General features: G+C 47.4%; 3 protein-coding genes across 4 annotated transcripts; all 3 read right to left on the minus strand.

The window, feature by feature from the left end:
- Positions 1-6: 6 nt before the first annotated feature.
- On the minus strand, positions 7-1,120 carry LOC123095613 (uncharacterized). Its single transcript, XM_044517139.1, has 2 exons — positions 781-1,120; positions 7-688 (listed from the first exon to the last, which is right to left on the minus strand). Exons 1-2 carry the CDS (start codon positions 896-898, stop codon positions 81-83), a joined length of 726 nt encoding a protein of 241 aa, XP_044373074.1. The 5' UTR covers positions 899-1,120; the 3' UTR covers positions 7-80.
- Positions 1,121-4,282: 3,162 nt separating this feature from the next.
- LOC123095616 (translation initiation factor IF-2) lies at positions 4,283-5,733 on the minus strand. Its single transcript, XM_044517140.1, has 2 exons — positions 5,434-5,733; positions 4,283-5,356 (listed from the first exon to the last, which is right to left on the minus strand). Exons 1-2 carry the CDS (start codon positions 5,528-5,530, stop codon positions 4,482-4,484), a joined length of 972 nt encoding a protein of 323 aa, XP_044373075.1. The 5' UTR covers positions 5,531-5,733; the 3' UTR covers positions 4,283-4,481.
- A 642-nt stretch (positions 5,734-6,375) lies between these two features.
- LOC123095617 (protein PHOTOSYSTEM I ASSEMBLY 2, chloroplastic) lies at positions 6,376-9,257 on the minus strand. Of its 2 annotated transcripts, none has more exons than XM_044517142.1 (3): positions 8,958-9,257; positions 6,840-7,101; positions 6,376-6,737 (listed from the first exon to the last, which is right to left on the minus strand). In XM_044517142.1, the coding sequence occupies exons 1-3, from the start codon at positions 9,078-9,080 to the stop codon at positions 6,679-6,681; spliced, it is 444 nt and encodes a 147-aa protein (XP_044373077.1). In that variant the 5' UTR covers positions 9,081-9,257; the 3' UTR covers positions 6,376-6,678. The 2 variants fall into 2 exon arrangements, with proteins under 2 accessions (XP_044373077.1, XP_044373076.1); XM_044517141.1 differs by having other exon boundaries at positions 6,840-7,110; positions 8,958-9,225.
- Between the last annotated feature and the right edge of the window lie 13,303 nt (positions 9,258-22,560).

The following is a 22,560-nucleotide window of genomic DNA, read 5'->3' on the forward strand; positions in this document are numbered from 1 at the left end:
TTCCACAAGTTGTCTGCTCATTTTTGAATCTGTTCAGTTAGTCAGGCAGGTTACAGAAGTTGTAGTCTTTTACACATGATTCAGAGTAGCAGCGTTGCATACAGTGCACCAATTCCTACCACCGCGAGGACGATAACAATGAAGCCAACCACGTGCAGAGGCGTAAGCTTCTCCCACCACCTCTTGTCACCATCACCACCACCATCGTTTCTTGGTGCATCTGGTGTGCCAATCTCCTCCTCCTGTATCTGAATCCTGGTCTCCTTCGGTGCCGCATTCTTCTCTTCAGCCCTGTTCTTCCCTGCGTCCTCTTGGGCGCTCCAGAAGCCGCCATTGCTGCTGCTGCCGCCCGACGGGCCATCGCCTTTCCGCTCTCCGTGCGGCAGGGGCAGGGCGCCTCCAGGCTGCTGCTCCTTCTGCGCGGCCATGGACGACGACGGTGGTGGCGGCGGCGGTGGAGGACCTGGTGGTGGTTGTGATGACCCCTTGGGCAGGATGACGTAGAGCACGGCTTGCTCCTTGTCCATCACGGCCCTGATGCCGCCGGCACGGACGCTCTTCGGTACCGGGAACGACTTGAGGAACCGCGCCCATCGCGCGCCGCCGCCTTCTCCGACGGGGCGCTCGCCGGCGACCTTCAGCTTCCGGCTCGTGTTGTAGAGCACCTTGAGCTCCTCCTTCATGAACCCTGCGACCATGGCAAGACAGTCATCTTCAGAAGACACGCAAGTCACATGCCCACAACGCAGCAGCAGTGAAGGAGGACGCGGTGGTGCGCACCTGAGACGTCGACGACGAGGGTGTCGGCGTCGGCCGTGCGCGCCCACTCGCACCGGGGCTCGACGGCCGTGTACACGCGGTGGCGCGGCGCCGGCGCCGAGGCGGCGGCCGCCTGCATTGCCGAACTGCTGTTGATAGACGTACAGAGACGCTGCTGCTCTGCACCCTTGGGATCTTTGAGCGACAAGGATTGAGTAGGGGACAGGAAAGGTGTGCATTATAGGGATTAGGGAAGATGACACGATATAGCTATGCGGCGGTGATGGCTGTCGCCAGGCAACTCCTTCCTTTGCTTGCGCTGCTCTCGGATGTTTTGCTTTGGTCGCAAGGTGCAACGCATATGCACTCATTCGATGCAGGGGGAGCAAGGATGCAGGTAATTTTGTTAATAGAAGCACCAGTCAGCCAGGTTGTTACCACGCAGCAGAGTTAATAAATGAATTTATTTGTTTAGCATAAATGAAAGAAGGTACTGTAAGACGTTTCAGAGTCATGCACACATTGAAGATCAAAGAGATTGTAAGGTATAGTCGAGAGCAAGAATTTACTTTATCGCAACATTCACAAATTTCGGTAGCAAGTTCACTCACTTTTCTGAGCATATATTTTTTTGTCCTTTTGAGACGAATGATGTTTTTGATAAAGAAAATACACACCCAACCCAAAAGCATGCATGTTTCATTTTCACCTTCATCCACGGACTTCTTTATTTACGAAGAAATGTAATTATATATATTCTAGATTAAACCAAATTCTCACAATCATTCTCGGCCAGTGCCGCCCGATAAGCACACCCACACATTGATTAAACACTATTACAAACTACTCTAATCTTGTCAATATCAAAGAATGAGGGTCTGTTTGGATCTGCTCTGCTCTAGAAAACCAAGTCAAACGGGGTAGCTTTATGACATACCGCTCCGAAAAAAATAGAATATGGGGTACAAGTCCTTGTTTTTTGTGAAGCTCTTCAGCGGGTGCTTCGGAAATTCTAGAAGGTGGAGTTTGGGGAAATTGCCCACCACTGACGCCAGTAGGTGGATACCCCTTCGAATCCCCCCACGTCATCCAATCAAATAGACCTTTTCCATCAAATTTCCATTCTTGAAGTTGAAGCTACCTGGAAGCTAAACATGATAAAGTGCTCTTTGGTGGAGCTGTAACTCCTGTATGAAACTTCTTCAAAGTGGATTTGATGGTGTGAAGCTGATTTTGATGGAGCGGGGCAGTCCCAAACATGCCCTGAGTGTCCTTCCCTAAGTTCAAAGCCCCCTTCGAGTCCACATACGTAGATTATCCAGGGCGGCGGCAGCACTACGGTGTGGGGGTGCACTAATGGGCTATTTTGGAGTGGTTGCTCTCGTGCTGCCCAGCCGACAGCGGCTCGATGGATGGTGGTGCTCCGTTAGGTGGGGATCAAGGATGCCAGTGAAGCGGCCCCCAGATTATGATGCTGAAGTTTTTATCCACCGACTTCAGGTGACGATTCGTGGCGGCGGAAGGATGTCATGAATCAGGGCGACGGCGTGGCAACAGTCACGCTTGGGGGTGGTTCGGGATAGCCATGGCATAATGTGGTGTTGTGGTGGTCTGTCGGCCATGGTGGTGCATGTTGGCAGTGGCGAGTTGCATGTGGCACATTCCTACTATGGCTAGGGTGGATGGTTAGACATGATGATGCAACAACATGGGCTTGGTGAACTCCAGGCGAAAGCCTAGCACCAATCTTGGTCGATGACGACGACAACATCGTCCTAGGATGTCGTTACCCTCTTTGGAGGCCTCATCAGGAAGCCCCTTCACCTCCCTTGTCATTTGGATCTTGAACTCTCTGGGTGAAAACCCAAGTTTTTGTCTTTGGTCAGAGGTGGCAAAATTTCCATCATCCCCCATGGGGGTGTCACCTTGGAGGTCCGGTTCTATCTGACATTGGTGGTTTGTGTCATCATGTAGAGTCACCATCAGCTAGGCATGCGCGTGCCCTCGGGGCAGGTGTGGAAGTCGGATCAGCGGTCCAGAGAGCGCCTCAATGTTGTTGGTGTCGGGTCTGGTCGCCTGCGTGGTAGATTCGTCGGCTCATGTGGTGCATAGCCTTGAGGCTGGATTCTGTTTCTTAGGTTTGTATACCGAAGTGGCGCCTCCAGATAATGTGGTAGGATGTCGAATCTACCCACTTCGATGGTAGTCGTCTTCTCTTCTGGAACTTCCGAACCAGGCGAGGTTTCTTCCTAGGTGTTCTTCTCTTCGTATGGAAGGTTCCCCTGACATCCCAACATATTTTCAACCAAAATTAAGTTTCCCCCTAAATAATGCTCCAAATCTCCTAATTCTGGAGGTCTAGTGAAATCAGACAAAAACAGGCAAGCGACTGCGGTAAATGCAGAAAATCCCAGCTCTACGGTGCAAAAGCAATAAGTAAAACTTGATACACAATGCACTAATCAATCTCCCACAACCACAAGGTACTTGTCATGGTGCATCTATCCTTATCTCCTTTGAGTCCCTAGGCACTCATATAGGTGATATGGTGGGGGTGTGCCTGCAAAGCACCATTCTACTAGGTACCCTTACTCACCAACATGTTCATGTCCAAACCTTTCATCTTAGCATACTCGACCCAAACCCCAAACGAGCTCGCCATTGTTAGTTGTGGAGAAGAAGCAACACAGAGAAAATGATGGAGTAAAGCGCATGCACATAAGAAAGAATGGAGGGAACCTCTCTCCCAAACAACCAAAATACCTGCCTTGCTCCTCTAACTTTTCTCCCAAATCAAGCACGGAACCATCGACGGTAACGACACGCCCCTGATCCCTTTCATGGGTATGCACATGTAGGTTTCTTGGTCGATGTGAATTCCACTTTTTTTACAGTATAGTTTGAATTCCCATCTAATTGATGGGAATTACGATCATCGTCAAAGGTTTGCGAAAATAAAGGGACTGTCCTTTGTAAGTTGTCTGGATTTCTTTTCATTTAAGTCACTTTTTCTCACCACGATGTTACCCCTCCGCTTCAAAATAAGTTTCTAAAACCACAACATTCATTTTGGAACGGAGGGAGTACTAGTTTTTCTCTATCTACACATGCAAACTTGCACAAGTTTTTTCACTGTTAAGTCTAACATGTACCTTATTCACAAAAAAATAAAAATCAACACGTACCTACCTTATCCATAAAAGTAAAGGGTGTGGCTAAGTCTTAATTCAGTCTAAGTCAGGTGATATAACGTGTAAGAAAGAAATAAGAAAAACTAAAAAATAATTTTGCACAGAACCCAAAGTAAGATCCCATGAATATAGAGCATCGACCGAGACTTGGTTAAGTATCCCAAAAGTTAAATTAGCTACGTAAATGTTCTCCCATATCCACTAGTGCATTTCACGTATATGCGCGTGCACTTGATAAAATTTGTAGTCTGCATGCGTAAAGAGTTTTAAAGTCATACTCCTACGTGCTTGTAGAACAAATCAACCTCGACGCGTTCAAGAACATATCAGTAGAAAATTAAAGGCGCGTACGTGCATAACATTTTATTTCATCAAGTTTGATCGAGCAACCATGTCTCTGTAATCTGTAACAAACCATGTCTCCATTGACCACCACCTGCCCACACGCATGAACTTTCACCCAGCCGTCTCGTCTCACGCCTCAAATGCTTCGCACCAGCTGCTGCATGCTCGATGTCGATCGATCACAGTTCACATCTCGTCGCCGTAGCTCCCGGCTCCGGCGTCCCCGCCGCCGGAGGCAGCGGCGCTCAGGTTGCGCCACACGTACACCGTGATCCCGACGAGCACCAGCGCCGCCACCGCCACGTTCACCAGCAGCCCGCGGTTGGCGGGCGCGGGCCTCCTCCGCCGCGCCATGTCCATCATCCTCTCCGTCTCCCTCTCCTCCGCCATCTTCCTGTCCTCCTCCATCTTCCCTCTCGCCTCCCTCTCCATCCTCCGCTTCTCCTCCTCCTCGGCCGCCTCCTGCGGCTTCCTCGCCATGGCCTCCTCTTGCGGCTTCTTGGCCTCCTCCCTCACCCACTCCCCGGTCGGCTTCGGGAAGGCGGGCAGCTCGGGCCTCGCGGCTCCGTTGTGCTTGTTCAGGGTCTCCTCCTCCGGCGCCGGTGCGGGCACGGGAGGTGCCGGCCTTGCCGGCGCGGGAATGTCCGCCGACTTCCGGGGCAGCGAGGGCCTGCGGTCAGCGAAGGGCTTCTGAGAAGGAACGACAGGGGGCGGCGCCGTGGCGGCCGGCCTCGCGGGCTCGGGGAACGCCGCCGGCGGCTTCTGGGACGGCGCCACGTAGGGCCTCCTGGGCTCGGGCTTGGGCGTCGCCGGCGCCGGCGCCGGCATCACCGGCGGCACGGGCACGGCCTGCTGCGGGGGCGAAGGGTGCTTCTTGGGGAGCGTGATGGTGAGCGCCTCGTTCTCGAACTTGGCGCGGATGCCGTCGACGTTGCAGTCGGAGGGGAGCTGCAGGTCCTTCTGGAAGCGGCTCCACCTGCCGCCCTCCACCGGCCGCTCGCCGCGCGTGCGCAGGTGCCCGTGGTTGTCCACCAGCACCCGGATCTCCTCCCTCTTGAACCCTGTAGCCAAGAACCAACCCTCATCAGCGCCTGCATCTGCATGCATCGTAATCAGTTCATGGATAATGGTTGCTTGCCTGGGACGGTGATCTTGACGAAGCTGGCGTCGGCGGAGTGGCTCCACTCGACGACGGGGGTGTACTCCTCGTAGGTGCGGTTGATGGCCCTGTCCATGGCTGCTGCCGGCACCTCCTTCTCGATCTCCCAAACAACAAACCCGATGAACGAATGCTTGCGGTGATGGTGATGGCGGTGGTGGTGAGTGATGCCGGTCGCCTTTTGCCGTGGAGATGTATATATAGTCAGGACTCAGGAGCCATGAGAGGAGGAGGAGGAGGAGAAGAATAGATTCTTGGAAGGATGAGACATGGCTTGGCTTGGCGGGCAAGTGATATTTTCCTCTGCTCGTTGGTGTTTCTCCCGGCGTCGGTCGGCGACGCAAACCCCCAACAAAGTGAAGTATTATTCCTTGCTTGGTTTTCGGCCGGGGTTGGGGAAAATCCATGTGGATTTGCAGCAGAGGTTGGTCCAAGCCTCAAGGGAAGCATATATTGGGTGGGTTTCTCTCTTTTTCTTTCTTGATTGAGTGTTGAGTGTATAATGGGGTAGGTATAATTTTCGACCATGCACGATTTGACCTGCTATTCGAACTTTTCAAATTTTGATGTTGCCTATCTTTGAGTTGGCGAATTCGCAGATACTTCAAATGCATGCTTGCGTATGAGTGGTTTCTCTGTTCTTCAGGTGATCTTGGGGTTCCTGAGATTCTAATTTGTCGATTTGGTCGGGTTCTTGAGGTTGATTCTAACTTGTGAATCTTGTCGAATTGCGATCATTCATCCTAGGCAATGGCGGTGTACCGATATTTGCACAAAGTTCATGCTTAGTGCTAGTACATCTTAGCAAGTAATGTGTGCCGGCTGCTCTTGTTTCACTGTAGCATAAAGCGCTTTATCAGATTCAGCGAAACAAAGAGTCCTATGCATGAACGAGCACGCATGTCAAACAGTTGGGATCAGTAAAGTGTCACAACTGAAACAATTTTTGATACAAAAGCAAAACAATGTCAACACGCTCTACCACAAGTAGACAGACTCAAGGTACAACACCGGACTCGGCACCGTATCCTTTAGTACAGTGAAATTGTCCGCAGTATGCTCTGAATATCCTTGCTAGTCAGAAACCCCGACCATCGTCCAACTATGAATCGTCAGTAAAATGCATACAGATTACTGCTCGAGTCCTGGCCGATGATGGACGTGCACCAAGAGGATGCCACTTGAATTTCATTGCCTTGTTTGTGAGAGACATCAACAAACAATTCAGGTGTGCCCACGGCCTCCGCACGTGGAGCACATGATGCTTCCAGTTCCTCCACAACCTACAGCAATCGCACAACAAACAATGTATCATCCATATTAGCAGTATATAAAATGCACACAGATCACTGCAGACATCAGAAATGGTTGTCAAGCTTGCTTACCTAGGCATCTGACCTTTACGATGATTCCTTGGCTCTCCATTATCGAGTCGACGTACAAGCCTGAGCCAGCACAGGTTGCGCACAGCACGGCGCCTTTAGTTTCGCAGCGCACGCATGGAGGATTCTTCCCAACCTCCTTCTTTTCCAAATCTAGGCCGGCTGGTTTCCCAATATTCTCCTCTGGAACAGCTTTGTCGTAGCAGAACAGTGCTTCGAGGCTACTCTTGCTTCTCTGCAGGTCATTAATTGCACTTGCCCTGATCTGCATTGGCTAGAAAATTTGTAAATCTCTTAACATGAACTGCTACTATCAGATTGGATGTCACTTAGCTAGTCGGGCCACATCATGCAACAGAACAGAGACGAATGAAGTAAGAGGAAAATCAACACTTAGCTAGTGAGGCCACATCACGCAACAGAACCGAGACGAATGAAGTAAGAGGAAAATCAACCCCCATATGGAAGTAAGAGGCTGAGAGCTATTAATCCAACTTCCTGGCTCCAGTAAGTAGATTGTTAGTAGACTGATGCTGGAATGGAGGACACTCACTATGAATATTTAACCAACAGAGCTGGGTGGAATTATCTAGAAAAGGATGCTGTTGTTGTTGCTCTCCCAGTGTTTTCAGTGTGGAGTATTATAGGTAACAAGGTCTAGCTAGGGTGAAGACAAGAAGTTAAGCATTATTCGCTACCGTAGAAGACAACAGAAATGGGTCCAGATTAGCCCGACATAACAAAAACAGCTTGGCTTCCAAAACCACACATAATAGATTAGATCCTTTCAGGATAAGGTTGCATCCTATATATACTTCCGCACCAACAACTAATGTTGGTTGTCACTACTGAATAATACTTACATGCCGGACACACTTTTCTATAAGAGGAACTTCTGAAAACAGGAGATCAACTAGGTGGAAATGGGCCATGCGCACAAGGCATTATAGCTTTGTTTCGCACCCAAAAGGATGCTGTTGTTGTTGCTCTCCCAGTGCTTAGGGTGAAGACAAGAAGTTAAGCAGTATTCGCTACCGTACAGGATGACAAAATGGGTCCAGATTAGCCTGGCATAATAACAACACACTGAGTTCCAAAACCGCAAATAACAGTTAGATCCTTTAAAGAGAAGGTTGCATCCTATATATACTTACGCACCAACAATTAATGTTGGTTGCCACTGAATGGTACTTACATGCTGGATAAACTTGTTTGTCTGTAAGAGAAACTTGCGAAAACAGAAGATCAGCCAGGTTGAAATGGGCCATGCTCACAAGACATTCTAGTTTTTGTCTCACACCCAAACGCAGACGTGATTCCATTTCCACCTGGATAATTCCAGATCTATACGTGCTGCTAACTCACCCACATCGTCATGTTTTCAATGCTACAACCTACTTATCCCTCTTACCAGAATAGCTATCATATTTCATAGCACTGCATATGTGCATAAGATTCTATCATTAAAGGGAACAGACGCTTGCTCTTTCGTCAATATGATTTGACAACGCTCGACCAATTGACAAACAAACATAACTTGGTATCAAAACAGCTTCGATCGATTCTCGTTCCATCCTGTCGATACACATACAAAGATCATTTCGTAGGGGTGCATACTGCATAGGCACCAATTTTTCCTGGCAACCAGGGCCAGCACGTAAGGCAGGAATTTTTCTTGGCAGGCATTTTAACCATTTCGGAAAGTGCAGTGCATATGATGGAATGCACTAACTTCTAGCCTATTCGTCCATGGTCACCGCAAAAGCTTACTGGTGCTGTCGTGCTCACTTCTGTAACTTGGCCTCATTATCAGAGGCCACAAATTCAGAATCCCCCCCTTCCTTAGAGTATACTCCTAGCTAGCTAAGTGCTAAACCTATGGAACATACAAGCCCTGCCTACCTTCTTCACCCTCCTTTCCACTAAGAAATCAGTGAAAAAATAGGGGGCAGAAGCTCAACAGAACGCACCAAATCGTCAGAATTCCATCCACCTCCACAAGCAGCTGCCTCCAGAAGCAGCAACCGGGAGGGAAGCTTGGGGCCTACACGCTTAACGTCCCCCGCAACCCACAAGATAGGGGAGGAGGGAAGCACCGAGGGTATGGAGAGGGCACCGCACCTTGGCGGAGACCGCGCGGGCGGCGGGCCGGGCCGAAGGGAGCAGCCGCCCCAGGGACCCTCCGCCGTGGCGGGGAGGCGCCGTCGTCGAGGGCGGCGGGCGGAGCCTGGCTGAGACCTCCATCGGCAGGCACGCGCTCCGGTTGGTGGGAAATTTTCACCCTCGCCTCTCCTCCGTCGCCGTCGCCAGTGGGGGGTGGGGGAGAAGAAGAGGCGGAGCTCCTCGGATTGTTCGTCGCCTTCCCCAGATTTCCAAAGCCGAGCTTCGGTTTCGTCGCCCGGACACAAACCTGGCCAGATGGGCCGGCCCGCCCGGCACTGCCCGGCCCGGCCCAGGCAGGCACGCTAACTACCCGGGCCCAGGCACGGCACTACAATTAAACGGGCCGGCCCATCGGCATATTTAGCCGTCAACCCACATATTATTTGGTCTATTGGCCTATAAAAAATGAGCCGTGCCATGCCGGCACGCGTGCCCAGCCTCCAGACGCAGGCACGGCCCTAGGCGCCACGTGCCGGGCATGACCCGATTAACCACGTGTCGAGCTAGCTCGTCACGGGCGGGGCGCGTGTGCTAACAAGCCGGCCTGCTAGGCAGAGCCCAGTTGGCCAGGTTTGCCCGGACACGCGGGGATCTTACAGGTGGTGAAGGGCCAAGAAAGCTTTTGGGCTCGCCTAGTTCGGCCATAAAGCTCTGTAGTAACTGGGCTTGCAATGGCTACACTACTAGTTTTCTTGGCTCCGCCTATCTTGATAATGTGAAGTTGAAACGAAGCAAACTCGGGCGCGGCTATGTCACTTTATGCAAGACATTATTTTTTAGGAGTACAATTAAATTTGATGGATCATATCCCACATAAAGTGGGATACAGATTGGATCATGGGGATCGGTCAACCGCAGATGCTGCCATGATCAAGAGAACATGAAAACTTAGCTAAACCTATCTACATCAATATTTGATGCACGACCTTCATAAATGAAGTTACAGTTGAACACCCTTGCACTCTCGTTGATCTCACGAATGATGCAACCATAACTATTGGTTATACCTCTGTCAATATCCCTCACACTTAAGTTTTTAGACCGATGCAATTATAAATTTTTGGAGCAGCACATCCTTAGCCAGAAGACGATGCTTCTTCCTGGCATGCCATTGCTTCAAGCGTGACAACATTAGTGACCCCTTGAACAACTAGGGAAGAGCTACCGAGATATAAACCTGCATCGTCACGGCAAACTGCTGCGGTCGACCCTCTCAGTCCCGACCTTGATATGTTAGCATCGACATGTATTTTTGCAAAACTCTGCGGCGGTGCCCTTGGTCTTGCTACTGCCACCCTTGCTTTAGTTGGTGCTTTCACAACTTCCTATGCAGTTATATCGAGCTCCGATATGACCCCCTTTATGAATTCATGAGTAGCTGCAGGACTATAATAGACCTCCTCATGTATCATTGTTCTCCTTGCCCACAACGCCACTGATAGCTTGACAAACACCTCATGTGATAGCATGTCACATCATCGAGAATAGCCAATGTTTGGCACTTGGTTCCATAGTTTTGCAAAGGTGCTTGCCAGTTCACCACCCACAAGAGCCCATAGGCATCTTGCCATTGTGCATTCAAGCAACACATGTCTCCAGGATCCGCAGCTCCACACAAGGCGCTTGGTTCCATAGTTGTGTGAAGTACTGCTTGAGCTTCTGCAAATACTATTACTGTCCTAGGTAAACGATAAACTAAAATTGCTAGTAAAAAGAGGATTTAAATATGTCTACTAAATAACTAAATAAAGTAAATAATAAGAGCTTAAAATGTAAATGGCGTTTCCTGCAATGATAATGTGAAGTTCAAACGAAGCAACACCGGATGCGGCTATGTCACTTTATGCGGACTCAAATAAAATGTCACTTTGTGTGAGACAGTATATTTTTAGGGTAAAGCTAAATTTTATGAATCATATTCCACATGAAGTGGGATACAGATTGGATCATGGAGATGGATCAGCCGCAGATGTTGCCATGATCAAGAGAACTTGAAAACTTAGCTAAACCTATCTGCATCAATATTCGATGCACGACCTTCATAAATGAAGTTACAGTTGAACAACCTTGCCCTCTAGTTGATCTCACGAATGATGCAACCGTAAGTACTGGTTATACCGTTGTCAATATCCCTCACAATTTGTTTTTAGTCCGATGCAATTATGAAATTTTGGAGCAACACATCCTTAGCCAGAGACAATGCTCCTTCCTGGCATGCCATTTGCTTCAAGAGTGACAACATCAGTGACCCCTTGAACAACTAGGGAAGAAATACCGAGATATAAACATGCATCATCATGACAAACTACTGCGGCCGATCCTCTCAGTCCCGACCTTGCTGTGCTAGAATCAACATGTATTTTTGTAAAGCCCTGCAGCGGTGCCCTGGGTCTTGCTACTGTCACCCTTTGCTTTAGTTGGTGCTTAGACAACTTTCTGCGTAGTTATATCGAGCTCCGATATGAACCTCTTTATGAATTCATGAGTAGTTGCAGGACTATGAACATGTGATAGACCTCTTCATGTATCACTATTCTCCTTGCCCACCATATTGCCCACAACGTCACCGATAGCTTGACAAACGCCTCATCTGATAGCGTGTCCCTGAAAGGAAATATGCCCTAGAGGCAATAATAAAGTTATTATTTATTTCCTTATATCATGATAAATGTTTATTATTCATGCTAGAATTGTATTAACCGGAAACATAATACTTGTGTGAATACATAAACAAACAGAGTGTCACTAGTATGCCTCTACTTGACTAGCTCGTTGATCAAAGATGGTTATGTTTCCTAGCCATTGCCATGAGTTGTCATTTGATTAAGGGGATCACATCATTAGGAGAATGATGTGATTGACTTGACCCATTCCGTTAGCTTAGCACACGATCGTTTAGTATTCTGCTATTGCTTTCTTCATGACTTATACATGTTCCTATGACTATGAGATCATGCAACTCCCGTTTACCGGAGGAACACTTTGTGTGCTACCAAACGTCACAACGTAACTGGGTGATTATAAAGGTGCTCTACAGGTGTCTCCAAAGGTACTTGTTGGGTTGGCGTATTTCGATATTAGAATTTGTCACTCCGATTGTGGGAGAGGTATCTCTGGGCCCACTCGGTAATGCACATCACTTAAGCCTTGCAAGCATTGCAACTAATGAGTTAGTTGCGGGATGATGTATTACGGAACGAGTAAAGAGACTTGCCGGTAACGAGATTGAACTAGGTATTGAGATACCGACGATCGAATCTCGGGCAAGTAACATACCGATGACAAAGGGAACAACGTATGTTGTTATGCGGTTTGACCGATAAAGATCTTCGTAGAATATGTGGGAGCCAATATGAGCATCCAGTTTCCGCTATTGGTTATTGGCCGGAGACGTGTCTCGGTCATGTCTACATAGTTCTCGAACCCGTAGGGTCCGCACGCTTAAAGTTTCGATGACAGTTATATTATGAGTTTATATGTTTCGATGTACCGAAGGTAGTTCGGAGTCCCGGATGTGATCACGGACATGACGAGGAGTCTCGAAATGGTCGAGACATGAAGATTGATATATTGGACGACTATATTCGGACACCGGAATGGTTCCGGGGGTTATCGGATATATACCGGAGTACCGGGGGTTATCGGAACCCCCCGGGGGTTTAATGGGCCTACATGGGCCTTAGTGGAGAAGAGGAGGGGCGGCCAGGGCAGGCCGCGCGCCCCCTCCCCCTCTAGTCCAAATTGGACAAAGAGGGGGGCGGCGCCCCCCTTTCCTTCCTCTCTCCCTCCTCCTTCCCCCTTCTCCTAATCCAACAAGGAAGGGAGGGAGTCCTACTCCCGGTGGGAGTAGGACTCCTCCTGGCCGGTCGCCTCTCCCCCCTTGCTCCTTTATATACGGGGGCAGGGGGCACCCCATAGACACAACAATTGATCATTGATCTTTTAGCCGTGTGCGGTGCCCCCCTCCACCATAGTCCACCTCGATAATATCGTAGCGGTGCTTAGGCGAAGCCCTGCGTCGGTAGAACATCATCATCGTCACCACGCCGTCGTGCTGACGGAACTCTCCCTCAAAGCTCGGCTGGATCGGAGTTCGAGGGACGTCATCGAGCTGAACGTGTGCTGAACTCGGAGGTGCCGTGCGTTCGGTACTTGATCGGCCGGATCGTGAAGACGTACGACTACATCAACCGCGTTGTGCTAACACTTCCGCTTTCGGTCTACGAGGGTACGTGGACACACTCTCCCCTCTCGTTGCTATGCATCACCATGATCTTGCGTGTGCGTAGGATTTTTTTTGAAATTACTACGTTCCCCAACAGTGGCATCCGAGCCTGGTTTTATGCGTAGATGTCATATGCACGAGTAGAACACAAGTGAGTTGTGGGCGATACAAGTCATACTGCTTACCAGCATGTCATACTTTGGTTCGGCGGTATTGTTGGATGAAGCGGCCTGGACCGACATTACGCGTACGCTTACGCGAGATTGGTTCTACCGACATGCTTTGCACACAGGTGGCTGGCGGGTGTCAGTTTCTCCAACTTTAGTTGAACCGAGTGTGGCTACGCCCGGTCCTTGAGAAGGTTAAAACAACACTAACTTGACGAACTATCGTTGTGGTTTTGATGCGTAGGTAAGAACGGTTCTTGCTCAGCCCGTAGCAGCCACGTAAAACTTGCAACAACAAAGTAGAGGACGTCTAACTTGTTTTTGCAGGGCATGTTGTGATGTGATATGGTCAAGGCATGATGCTAAATTTTATTGTATGAGATGATCATGTTTTGTAACCGAGTTATCGGCAACTGGCAGGAGCCATATGGTTGTCGCTTTATTGTATGCAATGCAATCGCCCTGTAATGCTTTACTTTATCACTAAGCGGTAGCGATAGTCGTAGAAGCATAAGTTGGCGAGACGACAACGATGCTACGATGGAGATCAAGGTGTCGCGCCGGTGACGATGGTGATCATGACGGTGCTTCGGAGATGGAGATCACAAGCACAAGATGATGATGGCCATATCATATCACTTATATTGATTGCATGTGATGTTTATCTTTTATGCATCTTATCTTGCTTTGATTGACGGTAGCATTATAAGATGATCTCTCACTAAATTATCAAGGTATAAGTGTTCTCCCTGAGTATGCACCGTTGCGAAAGTTCTTCGTGCTGAGACACCACGTGATGATCGGGTGTGATAGGCTCTACGTTCAAATACAACGGGTGCAAAACAGTTGCACACGCGGAATACTCAGGTTAAACTTGACGAGCCTAGCATATAACAGATATGGCCTCGGAACACTGAGACCGAAAGGTCGAGCGTGAATCATATAGTAGATATGATCAACATAGTGATGTTCACCATTGAAACTACTCCATCTCACGTGATGATCGGACATGGTTTAGTTGATTTGGATCACGTGATCACTTAGAGGATTAGAGGGATGTCTATCTAAGTGGGAGTTCTTAAGTAATATGATTAATTGAACTTAAATTTATCATGAACTTAGTACCTGATAGTATTTTGCTTGTCTATGTTGATTGTAGATAGATGGCCCGTGCTGTTGTTCCGTTGAATTTTAATGCGTTCCTTGAGAAAGCAAAGTTGAAAGATGATGGTAGCAATTACACGGACTGGGTCCGTAACTTGAGGATTATCCTCATTGCTGCACAGAAGAATTACGTCCTGGAAGCACCGCTAGGTGCCAGACCTGCTGCAGGAGCAACACCAGATGTTATGAACGTCTGGCAGAGCAAAGCTGATGACTACTCGATAGTTCAGTGTGCCATGCTTTACGGCTTAGAACCGGGACTTCAACGACGTTTTGAACGTCATGGAGCATATGAGATGTTCCAGGAGTTGAAGTTAATATTTCAAGCAAATGCCCGGATTGAGAGATATGAAGTCTCCAATAAGTTCTACAGCTGTAAGATGGAGGAGAATAGTTCTGTCAGTGAGCATATACTCAAAATGTCTGGGTATAACAATCACTTGATTCAACTGGGAGTTAATCTTCCGGATGATAGCGTCATTGACAGAATTCTTCAATCACTGCCACCAAGCTACAAGAGCTTCGTGATGAACTATAACATGCAAGGGATGGATAAGACGATTCCCGAGCTCTTCGCAATGCTAAAGGCTGCGGAGGTAGAAATCAAGAAGGAGCATCAAGTGTTGATGGTCAACAAGACCACCAGTTTCAAGAAAAAGGGCAAAGGGAAGAAGAAGGGGAACTTCAAGAAGAACAGCAAACAAGTTGCTGCTCAGGAGAAGAAACCCAAGTCTGGACCTAAGCCTGAGACTGAGTGCTTCTACTGCAAACAGACTGGTCACTGGAAGCGGAACTGCCCCAAGTATTTGGCGGATAAGAAGGATGGCAAGGTGAACAAAGGTATATGTGATATACATGTTATTGATGTGTACCTTACTAATGCTCGCAGTAGCACCTGGGTATTTGATACTGGTTCTGTTGCTAATATTTGCAACTCGAAACAGGGACTACGGATTAAGCGAAGATTGGCTAAGGACGAGGTGACGATGCGCGTGGGAAATGGTTCCAAAGTCGATGTGATCGCGGTCGGCACGCTACCTCTACATCTACCTTCGGGATTAGTTTTAGACCTGAATAATTGTTATTTGGTGCCAGCGTTGAGCATGAACATTATATCTGGATCTTGTTTGATGCGAGACGGTTATTCATTTAAATCAGAGAATAATGGTTGTTCTATTTATATGAGTAATATCTTTTATGGTCATGCACCCTTGAAGAGTGGTCTATTTTTGTTGAATCTCGATAGTAGTGATACACATATTCATAATATTGAAGCCAAAAGATGCAGAGTTGATAATGATAGTGCAACTTATTTGTGGCACTGCCGTTTAGGTCATATCGGTGTAAAGCGCATGAAGAAACTCCATACTGATGGACTTTTGGAACCACTTGATTATGAATCACTTGGTACTTGCGAACCGTGCCTCATGGGCAAGATGACTAAAACGCCGTTCTCCGGAACTATGGAGCGAGCAACAGATTTGTTGGAAATCATACATACAGATGTATGTGGTCCGATGAATATTGAGGCTCGCGGCGGGTATCGTTATTTTCTCACCTTCACAGATGATTTAAGCAGATATGGGTATATCTACTTAATGAAACATAAGTCTGAAACATTTGAAAAGTTCAAAGAATTTCAGAGTGAAGTTGAAAATCATCGTAACAAGAAAATAAAGTTTCTACGATCTGATCGTGGAGGAGAATATTTGAGTTACGAGTTTGGTCTTCATTTGAAACAATGCGGAATAGTTTCGCAACTCACGCCACCCGGAACACCACAGCGTAATGGTGTGTCCGAACGTCGTAATCGTACTTTACTAGATATGGTGCGATCTATGATGTCTCTTACTGATTTACCGCTATCGTTTTGGGGTTATGCTTTAGAGACGGCTGCATTCACGTTAAATAGGGCACCATCGAAATCCGTTGAGACGACGCCTTATGAACTGTGGTTTGGCAAGAAACCAAAGTTGTCGTTTCTTAAAGTTTGGGGCTGCGATGCTTATGTGAAAAAGCTTCAACCTGATAAGCTCGAACCCAAATCGGAAAAATGTGTCTTCATAGGATACCCAAAAGAGACTGTTGGGTACACCTTCTATCACAGATCCGAAGGCAAGACTTTTGTTGCTAAATTTGGAATCTTTCTAGAGAAGGAGTTTCTCTCGAAAGAAGTGAGTGGGAGGAAAGTAGAACTTGATGAGGTAACTGTACCTGCTCCCTTATTGGAAAGTAGTTCATCACAGAAACCGGTTCCTGTGACACCTACACCAATTAGTGAGGAAGTTAATGATGATGATCATGAAACTTCAGATCAAGTTGTTACTGAACCTCGTAGGTCAACCAGAGTAAGATCCGCACCAGAGTGGTACGGTAATCCTGTTCTGGAGGTTATGTTACTAGACCATGACGAACCTACGAACTATGAAGAAGCGATGGTGAGCCCAGATTCCGCAAAATGGCTTGAGGCCATGAAATCTGAGATGGGATCCATGTATGAGAACAAAGTGTGGACTTTGGTTGACTTGCCCGATGATCGGCAAGCCATTGAGAATAAATGGATCTTCAAGAAGAAGACTGACGCTGACGGTAATGTTACTGTCTATAAAGCTCGACTTGTTGCGAAAGGTTTTCGACAAGTTCAAGGGATTGACTACGATGAGACTTTCTCACCCGTAGCGATGCTTAAGTCTGTCCGAATCATGTTAGCAATTGCCGCATTTTATGATTATGAAATTTGGCAAATGGATGTCAAAACTGCATTCCTGAATGGATTTCTGGAAGAAGAGTTGTATATGATGCAACCGGAAGGTTTTGTCGATCCAAAAGGAGCTAACAAAGTGTGCAAGCTCCAGCGATCCATTTATGGACTGGTGCAAGCCTCTCGGAGTTGGAATAAACGCTTTGATAGTGTGATCAAAGCATTTGGTTTTATACAGACTTTTGGAGAAGCCTGTATTTACAAGAAAGTGAGTGGGAGCTCTGTAGCATTTCTGATATTATATGTGGATGACATATTGCTGATTGGAAATGATATAGAATTTCTGGATAGCATAAAGGGATACTTGAATAAGAGTTTTTCAATGAAGGACCTCGGTGAAGCTGCTTATATATTGGGCATCAAGATCTATAGAGATAGATCAAGACGCTTAATTGGACTTTCACAAAGCACATACCTTGACAAAGTTTTGAAGAAGTTCAAAATGGATCAAGCAAAGAAAGGGTTCTTGCCTGTGTTACAAGGTGTGAAGTTGAGTAAGACTCAATGCCCGACCACTGCAGAAGATAGAGAGAAGATGAAAGATGTTCCCTATGCTTCAGCCATAGGCTCTATCATGTATGCAATGCTGTGTACCAGACCTGATGTGTGCCTTGCTATAAGTTTAGCAGGGAGGTACCAAAGTAATCCAGGAGTGGATCACTGGACAGCGGTCAAGAACATCCTGAAATACCTGAAAAGGACTAAGGATATGTTTCTCGTTTATGGAGGTGACAAAGAGCTAGTCGTAAATGGTTACGTCGATGCAAGCTTTGACACTGATCCGGACGATTCTAAATCGCAAACCGGATACGTGTTTACATTGAACGGTGGAGCTGTCAGTTGGTGCAGTTCTAAACAAAGCGTTGTGGCGGGATCTACGTGTGAAGCGGAGTACATAGCTGCTTCGGAAGCAGCAAATGAAGGAGTCTGGATGAAGGAGTTCATATCCGATCTAGGTGTCATACCTAGTGCATCGGGTCCAATGAAAATCTTTTGTGACAATACTGGTGCAATTGCCTTGGCAAAGGAATCCAGATTTCACAAGAGAACCAAGCACATCAAGAGACGCTTCAATTCCATCCGGGATCTAGTCCAGGTGGGAGACATAGAAATTTGCAAGATACATACGGATCTGAATGTTGCAGACCCGTTGACTAAGCCTCTTCCACGAGCAAAACATGATCAGCACCAAGGCTCCATGGGTGTTAGAATCATTACTGTGTAATCTAGATTATTGACTCTAGTGCAAGTGGGAGACTGAAGGAAATATGCCCTAGAGGCAATAATAAAGTTATTATTTATTTCCTTATATCATGATAAATGTTTATTATTCATGCTAGAATTGTATTAACCGGAAACATAATACTTGTGTGAATACATAGACAAACAGAGTGTCACTAGTATGCCTCTACTTGACTAGCTCGTTGATCAAAGATGGTTATGTTTCCTAGCCATTGACATGAGTTGTCATTTGATTAACGGGATCACATCATTAGGAGAATGATGTGATTGACTTGACCCATTCCGTTAGCTTAGCACACGATCGTTTAGTATTCTGCTATTGCTTTCTTCATGACTTATACATGTTCCTATGACTATGAGATTATGCAACTCCCGTTTACCGGAGGAACACTTTGTGTGCTACCAAACGTCACAACGTAACTGGGTGATTATAAAGGTGCTCTACAGGTGTCTCCAAAGGTACTTGTTGGGTTGGCGTATTTCGAGATTAGGATTTGTCACTCCGATTGTCGGAGAGGTATCTCTGGGCCCACTCGGTAATGCACATCACTTAAGCCTTGCAAGCATTGCAACTAATGAGTTAGTTGCGGGATGATGTATTACGGAACGAGTAAAGAGACTTGCCGGTAACGAGATTGAACTAGGTATTGAGATACCGACGATCGAATCTCGGGCAAGTAACATACCGATGACAAAGGGAACAACGTATGTTGTTATGCGGTTTGACCGATAAAGATCTTCGTAGAATATGTGGGAGCCAATATGAGCATCCAGGTTCCGCTATTGGTTATTGACCGGAGACGTGTCTCGGTCATGTCTACATAGTTCTCGAACCCGTAGGGTCCGCACGCTTAAAGTTTCGATGACAGTTATATTATGAGTTTATATGTTTTGATGTACCGAAGGTAGTTCGGAGTCCCGGATGTGATCACAGACATGACGAGGAGTCTCGAAATGGTCGAGACATGAAGATTGATATATTGGACGACTATATTCGGACACCGGAATGGTTCCGGGGGTTATCGGATATATACCGGAGTACCGGGGGTTACCGGAACCCCCCGGGGGTTTAATGGGCCTACATGTGCCTTAGTGGAGAAGAGGAGGGGCGGCCAGGGCAGGCCGCGCGCCCCCTCCCCCTCTAGTCCGAATTGGACAAGGAGGGGGGCGGCGCCCCCCTTTCCTTCTTCTCTCCCTCCTCCTTCCCCCCTTCTCCTAATCCAACAAGGAAGGGAGGGAGTCCTACTCCCGGTGGGAGTAGGACTCCTCCTGGCGCGCCTCCTCCTGGCCGGCCGCCTCTCCCCCCTTGCTCCTTTATATACGGGGGCAGGGGGCACCCCATAGACAGAACAATTGATCATTGATCTTTTAGCCGTGTCCGGTGCCCCCCTCCACCATAGTCCACCTCGATAATATCGTAGCGGTGCTTAGGCGAAGCCCTGCGTCGGTAGAACATCATCATCGTCACCACGCCGTCGTGCTGACGGAACTCTCCCTCAAAGCTCGGCTGGATCGGAGTTCGAGGGACGTCATCGAGCTGAACGTGTGCTGAACTCGGAGGTGCCGTGCGTTCGGTACTTGATCGGTCGGATCGTGAAGACGTACGACTACATCAACCGCGTTGTGCTAACGCTTCCGCTTTCGGTCTACGAGGGTACGTGGACACACTCTCCCCTCTCGTTGCTATGCATCACCATGATCTTGCGTGTGCGTAGGAATTTTTTTGAAATTACTACGTTCTCCAACAGTCCCATCATAGAGACTAACCACTATTTGGCGCTTGGTTTCATAGTTTGCAAAGGTGCTATGCCAGTTCACCATCCACATGTTGTCATTGTGTATTCAAGCAACACATGTCTTTAGGAATCTGCAGATCCACACCCGGGGCAGGTGCTATTCGTTGACATTTTTCTGTGCGCCCTAACGTGCTCGGTTGGTATCGAATGCTTAGCCAATCTCCAAAGGAACATGCGTGTTTTACCTGGAACTGGTGTGTTTCATAACAATTTTCATATGAACCATCTAACCAAGCTTCGCATCTCAACTTCGTTGCAATCATCATCTTGTATGCCGACCCGACCATGAAGCGGCCGCTTTTTCAAAGTTCCAAGCCCAACTATCTTCAACCTCACTCGTGCAAAGAGGAATGCCAAGAATGGCTAGGACATAAATATGCAGGAAGACTTTAGCGAGCCGCTCAGGATCCCATCTAGTCAATGTGTTGTGAATGAATTTAGAAACTAAAACAAGTGGGTAAGCTGATTGACACCCGAAGGGCCGCATCATAACATCCCTTAGGATCAGGTTATCACACCAGATGTGAGTTGAGGATATGGTGTATTAAACCCTGCTTAAGTACATCACGCCCCTCCACAATCGCTCCCCAAATCTGACTGGATGTAACACCGTGATTTTTGGCCCTTTCTTATTCTTTTGGATTTCTTTGAATTTTTATTTGGATTTCTTTTTCTGTGACTGTGTGGTCCTGAAGCATAGGAAGATCATCTCTTCTTCCTATCTCAAGTGGCTTGTCATTCTCAAATCCTTCCCAAGACCATGTCATTTCCATCTTAGCCAAACCCCAATATTTATTTATTGGGAATATCCCTTTTTCTATTAAAGGAATAACCATGTTTGCCATAGGATGTGAAGCAACCTATATTTCTGTGTTGCCATTAATTCCCACAAAATTCCCATAAATCCTTTGGGTCATATCTACCACAGATATGTCTAAACTCTTCCTTGCCTAGTTCAAAAATAATTCAGGAATATTCATTTTCCTATTCTGTCCTGAACGGCACTTTGTGAAGGAAGTGTCATTTATATCTTCTTGGCTGATCTCAAACTTTTTGAGCACTCTTTCATATTCAAATCATTGCCACATGAAAAAATTCAGCTTCATTTGTCTTGTCAATCTTCCTCAGCAAATTTACAAAGTTTCTGACCAGGGGGAAGCTTTGTGAAGAAAGTACTAGCTAGGCATATCCAAATGAGTTGAAATTTTGCAATATTCTCAGTGTGGTCACATATTTACTCTCCTAAAAATTTGAGCTTCATCCAATGATCCGTGTGAGCACATCGTCGAATCTTTGATTCTGGTCGTATTTTCAGATTGTGAAGCAACTATATTTTATATTGTCACATAATTTCTGAAAATTTACCAGGACATGCTTCTATCTATATAACAACCCTCCACCAAATACGGGCCCATTTCATCAAGCAAATTTCCCTCAATGAGTTTCCTAAGTTTCTGTCCAGGGAGGACCACTGTGAAGGAAGTACCATTTTTGTGGTTCCAAATGGTATGAAATTTGTACAGTGCCTTCATATGCCCAAATGACAATCCTCTACCAAATTACAGCTCAATCCCATCATCCATGTGAGTGCAGCTTCCATTTATATTTTCTGGCCAGATTGGCACTTTGTACAGCAAATGCTAGTTAAACCCTTCCACTTGAGCTGATATTTTGCATAGATAATAATCTTAGTGTGTGATCACACCAAGCAAAAGCTCAGCACCTATAACCGAGTGAGCCATCCCCGGTACACAACAAACACCTTCTTCCAAAATCAGTGTCGTCTCAAATCAGTGCAGTGCTTGCTCCCTATCTCTATTAAATCTCATGCGTCACTTCTGTGACCTTTACCCTACCTCCCAGATACGGTTTGGACGACCAGAGCGCGTTGCAACGCCACATTCACGCGGTGACCACGCGTAGAGCGCGTGTGTTGCATGCAGACCCGGTGCTCTGGCCACTGGACCCCTCGGGAGGCCCCTCCCCGGCCGCCCAGATCGCCACGGCGTGCCACGAGCTCGCCCACGTCGCTGAGTTACCTCCAGCTCCCGTCCCCTAGCCCCTGTCCTCGCTTGCGCCCTCGCCGGCGCACGGACACGTCGCCGTGGCTCTTGGAGTTTCGGCCACCACCTAGCTCGCTCCAGAGCCTTCCCCGCGGCTATTTGAGCGCACCCCCAATCTCTCCCGCAAGCTACCGCCCTCCCAG

The sequence above is a fragment of the Triticum aestivum genome, chromosome 4D (assembly GCF_018294505.1).
Source record: "Triticum aestivum cultivar Chinese Spring chromosome 4D, IWGSC CS RefSeq v2.1, whole genome shotgun sequence".
In the NCBI taxonomy this organism is placed as follows: Eukaryota; Viridiplantae; Streptophyta; class Magnoliopsida; order Poales; family Poaceae; genus Triticum; species Triticum aestivum.

Bases quoted from the DNA above. Each gene is read 5' to 3' on its own strand.
- LOC123095617 (XM_044517141.1), bottom strand. From the start codon at position 9,080: ATGGAGGTCTCAGCCAGGCTCCGCCCGCCGCCCTCGACGACGGCGCCT. The intron at 7,111-8,957 runs GTGCGGTGCCCT...CAAATTTTCTAG, and splicing joins CCCGCGCGGTCTCCGCCAAG to CCAATGCAGATCAGGGCAAG. The intron at 6,738-6,839 runs GTAAGCAAGCTT...CGATTGCTGTAG, and splicing joins CGTAAAGGTCAGATGCCTAG to GTTGTGGAGGAACTGGAAGC.
- LOC123095613 (XM_044517139.1), bottom strand. From the start codon at position 898: ATGCAGGCGGCCGCCGCCTCGGCGCCGGCGCCGCGCCACCGCGTGTAC. The intron at 689-780 runs GTGCGCACCACC...CCATGGTCGCAG, and splicing joins CCTCGTCGTCGACGTCTCAG to GGTTCATGAAGGAGGAGCTC.
- LOC123095616 (XM_044517140.1), bottom strand. From the start codon at position 5,530: ATGGACAGGGCCATCAACCGCACCTACGAGGAGTACACCCCCGTCGTC. The intron at 5,357-5,433 runs GCAAGCAACCAT...TCTTGGCTACAG, and splicing joins CGTCAAGATCACCGTCCCAG to GGTTCAAGAGGGAGGAGATC.